The following is a 17238-nucleotide window of genomic DNA, read 5'->3' as shown; positions in this document are numbered from 1 at the left end:
ATTCTGCATTGATTTGCATCAATTGTCATTTTCAAGCATTTATCACACCTGATTTTTCTGTTCTTGTTTTTGCTGCGTTAAAGATTCTTCCCGTTCCTTCTCTACACGAAGCTGCCTTGCCATTTCCAACATCCGCTGGTGATTTGATACGGTGTCAACCTAGTGAAAACATGTAAATATTGCTTTTCACTATTAGCATCTTAAGAAAATCTGATCAAGCTCATATTTCAGAGATTATTTTCTCCTCCTATTAATAAACAGCTGCAGCTGACAGCATGGAATTCACACCAATTACATTAACATCCACTCATTAAGTACTCAACTCCTTGCAGCGATTAATTACTCTCCAAGGTTTCCGTTACTCAAATGTGTTATTCAATCTATTCCTTAAGCATGTTTCCTAAGTCCAGATCCATGCTTCTCAATGTGACAAAGTATGGCTGATAAAAATAATATCCTTGCAATATAACATGATCATACCCTTTTCTTTAGACGTTCAACCCGCTTAATGAGTTGATCCTTCTCTTCCTCCATTGCATTTATATCCTGCCAATTCAACACAAAAATTTAATCATGCATTATTTGTTGCATTTATTTTTTTAAATTATTTTAAATATGTTGAGGCTTCCTTAAACACATTAATTGCCAGATGAAATTTCTACCTTTCAGTAATAATATATTTAAATATGATATTCTGCATGGTGACACTTTAGAAATAATACTGACAATATATTTCCATACTTCTCTTACATAGAATTAATCCATAAGATATAGGAGGCCATTTGGCCCATTGAGTTTGCTGCATCATTTCATCATGGCTGATCCATTTTTCCTCTCAGCTCCAATCTCTTAACTTCTCCCCATATCCCTTTATGCCCTGACCAATCAAGAATCTATCAACCTCTGCCTTAAATATACTTAAAGACTTAGCCTCCACAGCTGCCTGTGGTAAAGAATTCCATAGATTCACCACTCTCTGGCTAAAGGAATGCGTCCCCATCTCTGCTCTAAAAGGATGTCCCTCTATTCTGAAGCTGTGTCCTCTGGGCCTGGACTCTCCCAGCATAGGAAACATCCTCTCCACATCCACTCTATCAAGGCCTTTCAAAATTTGATAGGTTTCAATTAGGTCACTCCTCATTCTTCTGAATTCCAATGAATACAGGCCCAGAGCCATCAAATGCTCTTCATGTGACAATCCTGGAATCATTTTCATGAAACTCTTTTGACCCCCTCCTTTCTTAAAATAAGGGACCCAAAACCGCTCAAAATATTCCAAGTGAGGCCTCACCAGTGCTTTATCAAGCCTCGACATTACATCCTTGCTTTTATATTTTACTCCTCTTGAAATGAATGCTAACATCACATTTGCCTTCCTCACCAGATTTGACCTGCAAATTAACCTTTAGGGAAGTCTGCACAAGGACTCCCAAGTCCTTTTGCATCTCAGAGTTTTGAATTTTCTCTCCATTTAGAAAATTGTCTTTATTAATAGTCTTTAGAAATTAAGAATAAGAATCTACCAGTCTCAGTGGCAGCCCCTTTTACAATCTGTACAAAAATATACATTAAATCATGGAAGCTATTCTTCCACAATTCAGTACCTCAGTTTTATGATTACTAATTTTCCTCTACTGTAACACAAAATACTGAATAAACTAAACAGAGTAAGTTTGTCTATTCCTACAAAACACCAAGTGCAGACATCCCACCCTGCAAAAACTCATTTCAGGGAGGTAGCACCATCAATTTGCGGGAGACTTCCGGGAGAGGTGGGATGTCTGCAATAGAGTAGCTCGTTAGCAGCTGGCCAGCTAGTTTAAATAACGTTAGCTATGCTAATGAACGAATGACACCTGTTAAATTCACCTCAACATGTCTTTTACAGTCTTAACCCACCATGGGCAATAGAAAAGTCACTGTTGCAAATAGTGCAGCGAGCAACACTGTCATTATTTTGACCCCTATTAGGCAGGGGTACACCTTAGTGTATTCTGGGGTGACGTACATTGTATTTTTTTTGGAACACTCTGCAAAGGCGCGCTCTCTCTCTCTCTCGTGGTCGCTCGCGCGCTCTCAAGCGCTCTCGCTTGCTTTCTCTCTCTTTCTCTCACTTGCTTTCTCTCTCCCTCTCTCCCTCACTTTCTCTCTCCCTCGCTTTCTCTCTCCCTTGCTTTCTCTCTCCCTCTCTCCCTCGCTTTCTCGCTCGTTCTCTCTCGCTCACTTGCCTTCGCTCTCGCTTGCTTTCTCTCTCGCTCGCTCTCTCTTGCTTTTCTCTCGCTCGCTCTCAAAAAAGTTGATTTCCGTGATATTGTATATAATTTGCGGGCATCAGGGAGCCAATATTAATATGCGGGAGACTCCCAGAAGTTCCAGGAGAGGTGGGATGTCTGCAAGTGTTAAAAACTAGATATAAAATTATTGAGCGCACCAGATATGAAGAATAACAGCAGTAAATGGTAACATAAAATCAACGGAAACCCAATGCACATTACTGCAAGAAACTAATCCTTAGAGCATACAATATTTTGAATAACAGACTGATTTACTGATTTATGCATCAGTGGAACCAGTGACATATGAGTTGTATACTGCTTTTAATGCAAACCAAAAATACTTTGGAAGAACAATAAAGGAATTTAATTTAACTTCAAGCTATTTTAGATCGTAACAGGACAGGTGTTGAAAAGTTTGAAAACTGAGGAAAAAGGTATGGAAGTGACAAAGTTCAGGAAGGGATTAAAACATCATAGATCTGTTAGTTAGGGGCATACCTTCCAACTGGGAAGCTAGAAAATTGGGGAAGTAGAAGTGAATATCTGACCCAAAAAGATTGGGTGGTGGTAGTGTTGTAGGACATTCGGAGCTACTCGTCCCTAGTTAGATATTTAGAACAGTGACAGATGGTCATATTTTTACAAAGTACCTATCTAAAACAGGCTAAAATATATTTAATGGCTTCCAGCAATACAAGCAAGGCAGCAATACGATGATCTTGAAATATAAAATTCTGAGACTTTTGTTACCAATAAAAAAAAGAGTACAGGAATAGTAATGTTACCTCCACATTAAAATGTTATCAAAATATCTTTGAAGATGAACAAACTTAAAAGTTGAAGAATTTGGTAAAATAAATCTTACTGGTGCACTGAAAAAATGAGTATGGAGGAATTTCAATTCTTGTGCATTCAGGCAAAAGTTCAAGAAGAAGTTGACTTCCCACATTTGAACTGGGAGCTATTCATGTGGGCTGGAAGATTCTGGGACAATTACTTAATTTGTGGGAAATAAACCAAAATATATTGAAACAAATACTTCACAATAGTATCTGTAGGAAGCAATTGCAAGCAAAGTTAAGTCACTATTTCAGGCAGTTTAAAAAAACTATATTCATAATACCACCACACCAAGTCACCTGAGGCACCTCAACGTGCAGAAAGTTACTTTAAATTGCAGTCATTTTTATTGTGTAGAATCTGACAAATCCCAATGAGAGGAATGAATTGTTTATTTTTTAATCTGGACTGGTTGAAGGAAAAATGCAAGATGAAATTCCCTACAAATATCTCAGGAATAAATATATCAAGATTTAAGATGCTTCTCTATACAGAAGTTAAAGTGGGACAAATGCCTTTCTTTATTTGTCAGACTATTAAAATATTTTTTTTTTGCTCAGAAATAGCTTAAGGGCAATTTTTAAAATTAAATTCCGCAGTTGATCTAAAAGATTTAACTTTCTTATACATAAGCAATAGTATTTACTAAACTTAGCTCACAGCTCATCCAGATTAAATGTTATACCCTCAATCAAGAGGAATTTTCAAACCAGCATGGAATTCTCAATAATAAAAAATACTGTAAGCACTCAGCAGATTAGGCCGCTTCCCCGCAAAGAAAAAACAAATTAATGCTTCAGATCAAAGACCATTGTCAGAAATGGAAAAGAGCAAAAATAGAAAACACAGTTTTAGTTGTAGAGTGGGTGAGGGATGATGCAAGAATAACAGGCATTCTGAGACTGAGAGGCAAGGGTTGCCATGGGGATAAGATGTAAATGAGATTGCCTGGTCAAAAAAGTAATACGGGCAAATGGAGGGAGAAAATCTGAATAAAGGGATATAGAAGCTCGGAAATAAGGCCAGGAAGAGTAAGAACACGAAGGAAGGAATGTAACAGTTGTGAAATATTACAGACGGAGGCCAGTTCAGATTATCTGAAGCAATACACACAAAATGCTGCAGAATCTCAGTAGGCAGGCAGCATCTATGGAAAAGAGTATACTCAACGCTTCAGGCCGAGACCCTTCATCAGGACTGGAGGGAAAAAAAAGATGAGGAGTCAGAATTAGAAGGTGGGGGGAGGTGAAAAAGAAACACAAGATGATAGGTGAAATCAGGAGGGAAGGAGGGGTAAAGTGAAGAACTCGGAAGTTGGTTGGTGAAAGAGATACAGGGCCGGAGAAGCCTTGTCCATCCGTCCCTCCCCAACTCCTTCTTGGCACTTATCCTTGTAAGCAGAACAAATGCTACACCTGCCCCTACACCTCCTCCCTCACTACCATTCAGGGCCCTGAACAGTCCTTCCAGGTGAGGCTACACTTCACATGTGAGTCTGTTGGGGGTCATCTACTGTATCCGGTGCTCCCAGTGTGGCCTCCTGTATATTGGTGAGACCTGATGCAGATTGGAAGACCGCTTCGCCAAGCACCTACACTCTGCCTGCCAGAAAAAACTGGATCTTCCAGTGGCCACTCATTTTAATTCCACTTCCCATTGCCATTCTGACATGCAGTCCACAGCCTCCACTACTGTCGTGATGAAGCCACACTCAGGTTGGAGGAGCAACACTTTATATTCCGTCTGCGTAGCCTCCAACCTAATGGCATGAATATCAACTTCTTGAACTTCCAGTAATGCGCCCCCTTCACCATTTCCTTTTCCCTCTCTCATCTCATTTCCCTACCTGCCCATCACCTCCCTCTGGTGCTCCTCCCCCATTTCTTTCAGTCACGGACTTCTGTCCTCTCCTATCACATTCCCTCTTCTCCAGCCCTGTATCCCTTTCACCAATCAACTTCCCAGTTCTCTGCTTCACCCCTTCCCCCTCCCGGTTTCACCTATCGCCTTGTGTTTCTTCCTCCCCTCCCCCCACCTTCTAACTCTGACTCCTCATCTTTTTTTCTCCACTCCTGATGAAGGGGCTCAGCCCGAAACATTGACCGTACAATTTTCCATAGATGCTGCCTGGCCTGCTGAGTTCCTCCAGCATTTTGCATGTGTTGCTTGGATGTCCAGCATCTGCAGATTTTCTTTTGCTTGAGATTATCTGATGCTATCGAATGCAATAGTTAGTCTAGAAGGCAGCAAAGATGTACGATGAGGTGGGACCTTGATATCACAACAGAAAGCCAGACAGGTAATTACATCAATCATACTTTCAAAAGTAGCTTAGTTAAGAAAATATTAAAGCAAAAACTATTTTGATTTTTCTTTCTAAATAAGAATCAACTGATTTATGTTACAAGTTCTTTTTCAGTCATGTTTAAAACCCTTGCATGTTTTGGTAGATTACCAAAAATCTGTTGACTAAACTTGTATGTTAGCTGTAATTTACTACTTACCCTTCTTATTTCTGCAGTTGAAAAACCAGAGTTCTTCAGTTGTTCACATTCCTTATGCAAGGTTTTGAACCCTTCTACTAATTCCTCATACTGTAAACATAAACCAGAATGATTTTTAAACACATTTCTGCCAATTCCAATATTCTATAAATAAAACTAGATAGTTTTATTCATTTAGTACTTTTAATAAATTAAAAACTAAATGTTAACCATATATTTTATATGAATAATGTTCAGAGCAAGATACAGGTCAGAGTGACTGAAGAATAAATGGAAGTAAATGTCCATGCCATGTTATAATAACAACCCATAATTTGAATTATAGGTATAACTCAAACCTGGCGATAAGTGTCTGCCACTACATCATCCTGCAGAAAGTCAGCAGGGATTTCCACCTTGACAAGGAAGCGTGCCAGATATGCTCGTTTCTTAAGCTCACTTGTTCGTTGTAGAAGCCAATGTAAGATGGGATGTATTATAGGCTTACTTCCAGTCACCAGACCTGGTCGAAAGGCATTTCTAGAGGAATGAGCACAATTACCCAATCAGATATTTCAATCAACTGCCCTCAGAAGTAAACCATCCAACCCCACCACAATGTTCTTAGTGATTTTATCTTGCAATGTATACTTAGGTTCCTAGGCAGCAAATAACCCAACTCAAAATTACAAGTTTTCTTTATGATACTTTTTGCACTCCTTTATTTGTGAATAATAATCTGAATAATGATTTTCTATATTAGCATTTGCTCGTATTTAGAGAATCAAGCAGTATTTCACTTCAAGAATGCATAAAAGCCTACAGATGCTGTAACCTGGAGCAAACAATCCACTTGTTGGAAGAACTTAAGCTGGTCAAATAGCATCTGCAGAGATAAAGATCATTTCATGCTGAGACCCAGCATAAGTTACGTGACTGAGTTGTGATGCATAGTCTCAACCCAAAACTTCCAGTAAGATGGCAGTGTGTCCAGACGCAGCGGCCCCTCAGGGGCAAACCAAAGGGTTTTTTTTTCTTTATTAAATGCCTTTTTTATAATCACAAGACAATACTGGATTCCAAAAACTTTGGGTACTATAGGTCCACCCCATCAGTGAGAGGCTCGTTGATCAGAGGGGCTGGACGGGGTGCAGAGTTTGTTGCTGCCTGCTACAGGAAGGTATCGAAGGCATTAGAGTTGGTGCACGAGGATGGCATGCAGTGTAAACATGGATGATTGCCTTGGAGATTTCTCTTACGATCGCAAGAGCCTGTTGCACAGTGATAGTGTAATATGCCGCAGGCATGTTACCCCTGTTTGGTGGCACGACAGGTGGTGGGGAAACTGCGTTGCCTCGGTTGTACCGAAGGCTAGACCTCAAGCCACGGGCTTGTCTACTGCTGCAGTACAGGAGAGGAGACACCGGAGGCGGTGTAGCATGGCATTCCATGCTCAGCTGGGGGCTGGACTCTCCCGTCAGTGCTGCCCTCCAGTGATCACTCTGTGGAATGACCGACTGGATTGCAGTGGCTATGAACTGCTGAGATCTGCACCATCAATCTGCAGGACAAGCCGCTCAGGAACTTGAGCTGTATATATGCTTTATTGAGTGACTATGTTTTTTTCTGCTCGCTATTTTGATTCATGTGCTGTGTACGTTTTGCACAGTTTCATTTGGCTGTATTCATATATGGTTGAATGATATCTAAACTTGACTTTGATTTGAAAACTTTGGATATTTCACTTCAATATTGCTAATAAAATGCTGCAGATATACTTCTAAAGTATACTGAAATTATGAAATAAAGCAGAGTATTTAAAAAAAAATACTTTGTTTTAAATATTAAACAGAAGTAGAACATAGTAACAAGACCAAAGAGATTCTGCAGATGCTGGAGGAACTCAGCAGATCAGGCAATGTCTCAGGAAAGGAATAAAAAGCCAATATTTCAGACTGAGACCCTTTATCGGGACACTCTTTATTCTTCTCCATAATGCTGCCTAACCGGCAGCATTTCTCCAACATTTTATGTTACATGGTAACAAGAATTGAATTATTTTTCAAAAATTCTCATTAAAGTTATACAATACAGGCTTTGTTATCTTATACAATTTGGGATTGGGATGTAATATTGACATTGTACAAGGCACTGGTAAGGCCAAATTTGGAGTATTGTGTACAGTTCTGGTCACCGAATTATAGGAAAGATGTCAAAAAGATTGAGAGAGTACAGAGGAGGTTTACTAAAATGTTACCTGGGTTTCATCTCCTAAGTTACAGAGAAAAGTTGAACAAGTTGGGTCTTTATTCTCTGGAGCGTAGAAGATTGAGGGGGGACTTGATAGAGGTATTTAAAATTATGAGGGGGATAGATAAGAGTTGACGTGGATAGGCTTTTCCATTGAGAGTGGGGGAGATTCAAACAAGAGGACATGAGTTGAGAGTTAAAGGGCAAAAGTTTAGGGGTAACGTGAGGGGGAACTTCTTTACTCAGAGAGTGGTAGCTGTGTGGAACGAGCTTCCAGCAGAAGTGGTTGAGGCAGGTTCGAAGTTGTCATTTAAAGTTAAATTGGATAGTTATACGGACAGGAAAGGAATGGAGGGTTATGGGCTGAGTGCAGGTCGATGGGACTAGGTGAGAGTAAGAGTTCAGCACGGGCTAGAAGGGCCGAGATGGCCTGTTTCCGTGCTGTAATTGTTATATATTATATGGTTATACAACAAATGTCCTCTACAATCCAGAAGAATTACAGGCAAATTATAGGATGAAATTTGCAGTCACTCTCACACTGCCAGAATACACTGCAAAATTGTGGCCATGTGGCCATTTCAATTAACTTATTGGGCAGACATTGACACCCTCCTCCTAATTTCTTTCAACTGGGCTGGTTGTGGAAACAGCCCAATTAATGTCAAAAAAAAAAATCACTATTTTGTGCTTCTCCAAAAATAGGCAAAGAAATAGGTACTAATAAAATAACAAGGGAAACTACTAAATACAATTAAGTGGTCAGTATAAAGTGTCTGTCCAGATTCTTGGTAGAGAACTGGCATATAACACTTAGTAAATGAAACACCTTACAGTAAAAAAATACATCCGAAATTGAGATCTGATAAAAACAAAGTATTTCTTTTAACCAGACCGCTGACTTAGTTTTCCTTTTTTCTATAATGGTATATATTCTAAATGCTGACAACACAGATAGAAGATCACCTTGTGAATTGACAGTGAATGCACAATTAGCTAATATACAGTGGAAAACAGGACATATACAGGAGAAAAGAATAAAAATACATAGTTTGTCCAATTTCACCAATTAAGAAAAGGGAAGACTAAAATGAGAAAGCTACAGAGAAAAATAATGAAAGAAGTATTATTCTCAAAACAATGCAGTATATTGCTACATACATATCAGAAAGATTTCCAGGAGGCTTGTATTTCAGAATTCCCAGAAGACTAAACATTCGCTTTGCTGTTTGATCTGGTGCTTCCTCACGTATGTCAATATTATGCTGGCAGAAAAGACAAAAATGCTGTTATTTGATATTAAATATGGTATTTCCAGGATATGTTTAAATTACGGAAACCTTATGGAAACCGCAGGTTTTCCACACAGGTTCTGGGCGTAGCAGCACAAAGCAACAATAAGTGCAGGAAAATGCAACAGAGTATGAAAGGTTTCCAGTACAGTAGCGTTTTCAGTAACACATCTCTCTATATATAATGCTAATCCTTTGGCACTTTTGCTCTTGTGAACATTTCAGTGTACCCGTTAAGATTACAGCAGCTGTGTTATACATATATACATACTTTAGGATCAATCTCAGCCAGAACCTCATTGAGAACCTGCAACAATTGCAGCGGCTCCAAGGAATCGAAGGTGATTAGGTTAAAATTCTTCCTGAAGGGCTCTTTATTGAGCTGCTCTACAATGAATTTGATCTGTTCGCTCATTTTAGTTTGTCCTGAAAGAAAACAAAAGCATTTAATTCATACGTGGTTCATCCTTTTTTGGTATCAAATTGGCTTTTTGCAAACTATCTAGAATATGACAACTACAAAGATGCAAGAAAGAGATTTCACTTGCATCAACAAACTATTTATTTGTAGAAACAGTTCAAATGTTCAAATATAGTACAACAATATTAGGCTGGAAAATTAACCATTAATTCTGTTTCTCTTAGAGGTTGCCTGAAATGCTCTAAAAATGGCATCACTAGTGATGATGCACATAAACTTATCCAATTAAGTCTGCAAATAGTTGTAGATATGGCCCAGCCAATTATGGGTAAAGCACCCCCCCCCCAACCATTGAACACATCTACAAGGAGTGCTGTCACAGGAAAACAGCATCCATCATCCAGGCCATGCTCTCTTCCCTCTGCTGCCATCAGGAAGAGGGTACAGGTCCCTCAGAACCAGCACCACCAAGTTCAGAATCAGCTATTACCCCTCAACCACCAGACTCTTGAACCAGAAGGGATAACTTCACTCAACGTCACTCACTCTGTCACTGAACTGTTCCCTCAACCTATGGACTCGCTTTCAAGAACTCTTAGTCTTCATCTCATGTTCTTGATATTTATTGCTTATTTATTAATTATCATTTTTTTCTTTTGTATTTACAGTCTTTTTTCACATTGGTTGTTTGTCCTGATGGGTGCAGTCTTTTATCGATTCTATTGTGTTTCTTGTATTTACTGCGATTGCCTGCAAGAAAATAAATCTGGGTTGTATATGGTGACATACAAGTACTTTTTCACTAATTATATATAACCATATAACAATTACAGCACGGAAACAGGCCATCTCAATCCTTCTAGTCCGTGCCGAACTCTTACTCTCACCTAGTCCCACTGACTTGCACTCAGCCCATAACCCTCCATTCCTTTCCTGTCCATATATCTACCCAATTTAATTTTAAACGACAACATTGAACCTGCCTCAACCAATTCTGCTGGAAGCTCGTTCCACACAGCTACCACTCTCTGAGTAAAGAATTATTTAAACTTAACTATTTAATAGATATATATACCTAATGTAACTCAGTTTATTTCCTCTATATTTATTTATCATGTATTTCATTGTACTGCCGCAATAAAGTTAACAAATTTCATGACACATGGCGGTGATATTAAATTTGATTCTGATGATAAATTTACTTTGAACTTTATACTTTGTCACAAAAACCCACTTGGTAGTCCAGGGATGAAATCCAGCAGGTGAAGATTAAATTCACTCAGAATTTAAAAAGTGAGAAGTCAAAGCATTCTATTTGATCCTCAGCCTTGAGATACCAGTTCAGCAAAGTAAGTAATCGAAAGAAATTCACCATCTCCTTCAGTATACCGGCACACCCTTTGACCCACTAACTAAAACGAGCGTTCGAAAATAAGACCGCAAACCTGACACAAAATTCATGGTCAGCAGTAACCTATAGGCTATATGTTCCTGAGACTTCAGTCCTCCTCCTTACACCTTAATCACGTCTGTACTTACTTAAACAGTCATTATTTTTCATATAGTTAATTAATCTCACACGGATTGAAATGGTAGGGTTTTAAACAAAATAAATATAGCTTAAAGTTTTAGGTTATTGTTGCAAGGAAAAAGAGCTTCTGATATTGGAGGGAGTACATTAATGTAGACAGAACATTGTCCATAACTGTGTCTGACTGTGACTCGGATTAAATAAATAATATTTTAGCATCAATTAATGACAATGGCCCTTGCCATTTGCGAGCTCACATAATTGTTTTACTTCGACAAGGAATGTTTAACAATTTCAAATTTATGGTGGAATTGAATGCAGGCCAACGTCGGACTTCGGCGAAATACCAGGGGTCTCAACAATCTTGACTGAAAAGGCGGGGGTCAAAAGAACAGCGGGTTTGAAATCATGTTTAGAATTGCAAGGTCTTGACGGGACAACCGCATCTGCCGCTCCTTCACGATGCACATTAAATATAAACACAATCAGATGCTTTATTGGGTACCTGAGGCCTCCGTTACCAGAGGCGAAATAGCGGCTTAACGGCATTGTTTTAATATAACCAAAAGGTTATCAGATTAAAGAAAGAAATATGAGAGACAACTTACACGCAAATCTTTCGACACGACAACCAAAAACTCTTTGAAACGGAGCTGCTTGGAGACCATCAGTTGTTAACCGGAAGTAACGTTGCAACAAGCGGAAGGAAGTGTAACTAGGCAACGGGAGAAGCCCAGGCCGATAGCCCAAGGACGTTATTAACTAATACAGTTTATATGGCTTCGCCTATCTCTGCGCGGCAGTTTTATTGTCTAAAAAATGGGCAAGAGGGAGATTCGTTTGCTCCTTTGAAAATGAGAAGTGATAAACACTGCGAAACAAAGATGATTTATCTATTTTATAAAGAGGGTATATACCATGTTGTGCAGAACGAGGTCAAAAGGCAGAAAAAATTGTGAGAACCTACGGAAGGATGATAATAAAATTAATATAGGTAGAAAATGGATTATTAGAGCGAACGAGCAAAAAAATATTTTTTTAAAAACATATAGTAGGGGCGTTTTATGTAAAAGAAATCAATGAAGAAGTTGGTCCACAGAGTATTAGAATGCGGAATTAGTAATGGGAAGGAAGGAAAGGGCAGAGAACGAATATTTCGTTATCGTGACACAAAAACAATTATCATTTTTGAATAGAAGTGGAAGTCCAGTACACGAGATGGAGAAATTTGGCTTAAAGCACTTCGCTATCGCTAGGGGAAAGATATTGGGCAAACTCACAGGACCGCAACAGAGCTGCAGGGGGTTGGGAAGCAGAGTGCCAGAACAGATAGCGGAGAGGTTGTGAAGACATGTTGTTAAAGACCTCAAAGACAGGAAGCAAAATGTTGAGCATGGTGCTGCGTATATTTCAATGCAAGAAGTATCGTAGGAAAAGCAGCTGAGCTCAGGCGTGGATCAACACATGGAATTATGATATTATAGCTATTAGTCGCAGGAGGGGCAGGGCTGGGAGCTCAGTATTCCGGGCTTCCGTTGTTTTAGACGTGACAGAGCGAGAGGGATTAAAGGAGGAGGTGTGCCGTTACTGGTCAGGGAAAATGTCACGGTAGTGCTTAGTCAGAACAGATTGGTTAACTTGTCTAGTGAGGTGTTATGGGTGGAAATGAGGAATAAGAAAGGTATGACGATTTTAATGGGGGCTATATTACAGACCAGCTAACAGTCTGCAGTCTTTAGAGGAACAAATCTGTAGAGATCGCAGACTGTTGCAAGAAACATAAGGTTGTTATAGCAGGTGATTTTAACTTTCCACATGTTGACTGGGACTTCCATACTGTGAAAGGACTAGATGGGATTGGGTTTGTCAAATGTATTCAGGTAAATTTCCTTTATCAGTTCGTAGAAATGGGAGATATTTGATCTGCTATTAGGGTATGAGACGGGGCAGGTGACAGAAGTTTGTGTAGGGGAACACTTTGCAACATTGATAGTAATGCCATTAGTTTCAAAGTAAATATACAAAAAGATAGGTCCAGTCCTTGGGTTGAGATTCTAAATTGGAGAAAGGTCAATTTTGATGGCATCAGAAAGGATCTGGCAAGTGCGCATGGGGGCCAGCTTTTTTCTGACAAAAGTGTACATGGTAAGTGGGAAGCCTTCAAAAGTGAAATTTTGAGAGTACAAAGCTTCTATGTGTCTGTCAGAATAAAAGGTAAAGATAACAGGTTTAGGAATCATTGGTTTTCAAGAGATATTTGGACCTTGATTAAGAAACAAAAGAATATGCATAGCAGGTAAAGTCAGGTAGGAAAAAAAATTAGGTACTTATGGAGTGTAAGAAATGCAAGAGAACACTTAAGAAAGAAATCAGAAAGGCTTAAAAAAGGCATGAGGTTGTCCTAGCAGACAAGATGAAGGGGAATTCTAAGAGATTATACAGATATGTTAAGAGCAAAAAGATTACAAAGGACAATATTGGTCCTCTGGAAGATCAGAGTGGTAATCCATGCATGGAGCCAAAATCAACAGGGGAGTAATTAAATGGATTTTTTTAATATCTGTATTTACTCAGGAGGGAAACACAGAGTCTATAGGTGTGAGGCAAAGCAGCATCAATTCATGGACTCTATACAGATTACAGAGGAGGAGGTGTTTGCTATCTTGAGCCAAATTAGGATGGATAAATCACCAGGGCCTGATAAAGTGTTCCCTCGTACCATATGGGAGGTAAGTGCAGAAACTTCGGGGGCCCTAGCAGAGATATTTATATTTCCTTAGTGACAGATGAGGTGCGAGAGGATTGGAGGACAGTCTCTTCCACTGTTTAAGAAAGGCTCCAAAAAAATAAACCAGGAAATTACAGGCCAGTGAGCCCGACATCAGTTATTGGAAGGTATTCGAAGGGAGCAGATATATGAGCATTTGGATAGGCATGGACCAATTAGGGAAAGTCAGCATGGCTTTGTGCATGGTAGGTTGTGCCTAACCAATCTTATTGAGTTTTTCGAGGGAGTTACCAGGAAACTTGATGAAGAAAAGGCAGTGGATGTTGTCTACATGGACTTCAGTAAGGCATTGGACAAGGCCCCGCATGGTCACAAAGGTTCAGTCACTCGGCATTCAGGATGAGGTAGTAAATTGGATTAGACATTGGCTTTGTGGGAGAAGCTGGAGAGTGGTAGTAGATGGTTGCCTCTCTGATTGGAGGCCTGTGAGTAATGGAGTACCACACGGATTGGTGCTGTGCCCATTTTGCTTTGTCATCTACAGTACATCAATGATCTAGATGATGTTATGGCTAACTGGATCAGCAAATTTTCAGAGGACACTGAGATTGAGGGTGTAGTGGTCAGCAAGGAAGACCTTGCAGAAGCATCTGGAACAGCTGGAAAATGGGCTGAAAATGGCAGATAGATTTTAAAACTGACAAGTGTGAGGTGTTGCACTTCAGGAGGACCAACCAGAGTAGGTCTTCCACAGGGAACAGTAGGGCACTGCAGAGTGTGGTAGAACAAAGGGATCTGAGAATACAGGTCCGTAATTCATTGAAAGTGGCATCACAGGTCAACAGGGTCATAAAGAAAGCTTTTGGCACATTGGCCTTCATAAATCAAAGCATTGAGTACAGCAGATGGAATTTTGTGTTGATGTTGCATAAGACATTGGTGAGACCTAATTTGAGTACTGTGTGCAGATTTGGTCACCTATCAACAGGAAAAATGTAAATAAGGTTGAAAGAGTACAGAGAAAATCTGCAAAGATGTTGCCTGGACTGGAGGACCTGAGTTATAAGGAAAGATTGAGTAGGTTAGGACTTTATTCCTTGGAATGTAGAAGATTGAGGGGAGATTTGAAAGATGATTTCAAAATTATAAGGAGTACAGATAGGGCAAGTAGTCTTTTTCCACTGAGGTTGGCTGGGACTACAACTAGAGGTCATGGGTTAAGGGTGAAAGGTGAAATGTTTAAGGGGAACATGAGGAGAAACTTCTTTACTCAGAGGGTCATGAGTGTGGAATGAGATGGCAGCATAAGTGGTGCATGCAAACTCGATTTCAATGTTTAAAGAGAAGTTTGGATAGGTACATAGATGGTAGGAGTATGGAGGGCTATCGTCTGGATGCAGGTTGATACAACTTGGCAGTTTAAATTGTTTGGCATGGATTCAATGGGCTGAAGGGCCTGCTTCTGTGCTGGATGACTCTATGACTCAAAGCTAACTGTTCCTCTAAAGTGATGCTCTGTATCCAAAGATCTTGTAAAAAAAAGTGACTGGAAATACAGTGAACGCATAGGTTGTGATCAATCAAAACTCCCTAGATTTTGAAAAAGATTGTCTGGCACAAAAATAGAGTTAGAAAAAATAAATCCTTTTCTGGGTGGTAAACTATAGCTATTGAAGGGCCACAGGATTGGCTCTGTGTCTTCAATTATTTACAATCTACATTGGTGATTTACATATGCAAACACGAGGAAATCTGCAGATGCTGGAAGTTCAAGCAACACACACAAAATGCTGGTGGAATGCAGCAGGCCAGGCAGCATCTATAGGAAGAAGCACAGTCGATGTTTCGGGCCGAGACCCTTCATCAGGCCAAACTAAAAGAAGAGATGTTAAGAGGTTTGAAAGTAGGAGGGGGAGGGGGAGATCCGAAATGATAGGAGAAGACAGGAGGGGGAGGGATAGAGCCAAGAGCTGGAAAATTGTTTAGTAAAAGGGATACAAGGCTGGAGAAGGGAGAGGTCATGCGACGGGAAGCCTAGGGAGAAAGAAAGGGGGAGGGGAATCCAGAGGAAGATGGAGAGCAGGCAAGGAGTAATTGTGAGAGGGTCAAAGAGAGGGAAAAAAAGGGTAAATAAATAAATAAATAAGGGATGGGGTGAGAACAGGAGGAGGGGCATTAACGGAAGTTTGAGAAGTCAATGTTCATGCCATCAGGTTGGAGGCTACCCAGACGGAATATAAGGTGTTGTTCCTCCAACCTGAGTGTGGCTTCATCTTGACAGTAGAGGAGGCCGTGGCTAGACATATCAGAATGGGAATGGTACATGGAATTAAAATGTGTGGCCACTGGGAGATCCTGCTTTCTCTGGCAGACAGAACATAGGTGTTCAGTGAAACGGTCTCCTAGTCTGCGTTGGGTCTCACCAATATATAGAAGGCCGCACCGGGAGCACCGGACGCAGTATATCACCCCAGCCGACTCACAGGTGAAGTGTCACCTCACCTGGAAGGACTGTCTGGGGCCCTGAATGGTGCTGAGGGAGGAAGTGTAAGGGCATGTGTAGCACTTGTTCCACTTATAAGGATAAGTGCCAGGAGGAAGATCAGTGGGGAAGGATGGGGGGGACGAATGGACAAGGGTCCACGTCTCATTCCCATTCTGATATGTCTATCCACGGCCTCCTCTACTGTCCAGATGAAGCCACACTCAGGATGGAGAAACAACACCCTATATTCCGTCTGGGTAGCCTCCAACCTGATGGCATGAATATTGATTTCTCTAACTTCCATTAATGCCCCTCCTCCCATTCTCACCCATCCCTTATTTATTTATTTGTTTATTTATTTATTTATTCCCCCCCCTTTTTTCTCTCCCTCTGTTTTCTCTCTCTTTCCCTCTCACAATTACTCCTTGCCTGCTCTCCATCTTTCTCTGGGTTCCCCTCCCCGTTTCTTTCTCCCTGGGCCTCTTGTCCCATGATCCTCTCATATCCCCTTTGCCAATCACCTGTCCAGCTCTTGGCTCCATCCCTCCCCCTCCTGTCTTCTCCTATCATTTTGGATCTCCCCCTCCCCCTCCCACTTTCAAATCTCTCACTAGCTCTTCCTTCAGTTAGTCCTGATGAAGGGTCTCGGCCCAAAACGTCAACTGTGCTTCTTCCTACAGATGGTGCCTGGCCTGCTGTGTTCCACCAGCATTTTGTGTGTGTTGTTTGATGATTTACATATAGGACTGAGTGTATTATAGCCTCCTTTGTTTGATAGATGGGGAAACAATCTGTGGAGACGATGTAAGTAGTCCATAAGTTAATGATGACGTCGACTCAGACCTGAGAGGCCAGCACTGGGCATTTTCATGCCTATCAAGGCACAGTTCAAATGGCTATGTGGGTTCGCCACTCCTCGCACAGACATATCG

The 17238-nt window shown here is 40.5% G+C and overlaps 1 protein-coding gene across 2 annotated transcripts in view; it reads right to left on the bottom strand.

Annotated features, from left to right (window-relative positions):
• ift81 (intraflagellar transport 81 homolog) overlaps positions 1-11794 on the bottom strand; it is a 63488-nt gene extending 51694 nt beyond the window's left edge. Inside the window, exons 1-8 of one of the 2 annotated variants that reach the window (XM_063034232.1) lie at positions 11702-11764; positions 10109-10312; positions 9413-9567; positions 9011-9114; positions 5959-6139; positions 5621-5710; positions 481-546; positions 49-159 (exon numbers count right to left, since the gene is read on the bottom strand). In XM_063034232.1, the coding sequence (XP_062890302.1) occupies positions 49-159; positions 481-546; positions 5621-5710; positions 5959-6139; positions 9011-9114; positions 9413-9556 (696 nt within the window). In that variant the 5' untranslated portion in view covers positions 9557-9567; positions 10109-10312; positions 11702-11764. Of the gene's footprint in view, positions 1-48; positions 160-480; positions 547-5620; positions 5711-5958; positions 6140-9010; positions 9115-9412; positions 9568-10108; positions 10313-11701 lie in introns of both variants that reach the window. The other variant, XM_063034231.1, reaches the window with a different exon arrangement.
• Positions 11795-17238: the final 5444 nt, after the last annotated feature.

The sequence above is a fragment of the Mobula hypostoma genome, chromosome 27 (genome assembly GCF_963921235.1).
Source record: "Mobula hypostoma chromosome 27, sMobHyp1.1, whole genome shotgun sequence".
NCBI lineage: Eukaryota > Metazoa > Chordata > Chondrichthyes > Myliobatiformes > Myliobatidae > Mobula > Mobula hypostoma.
This window is presented reverse-complemented; position numbering and strand designations above follow the sequence as displayed.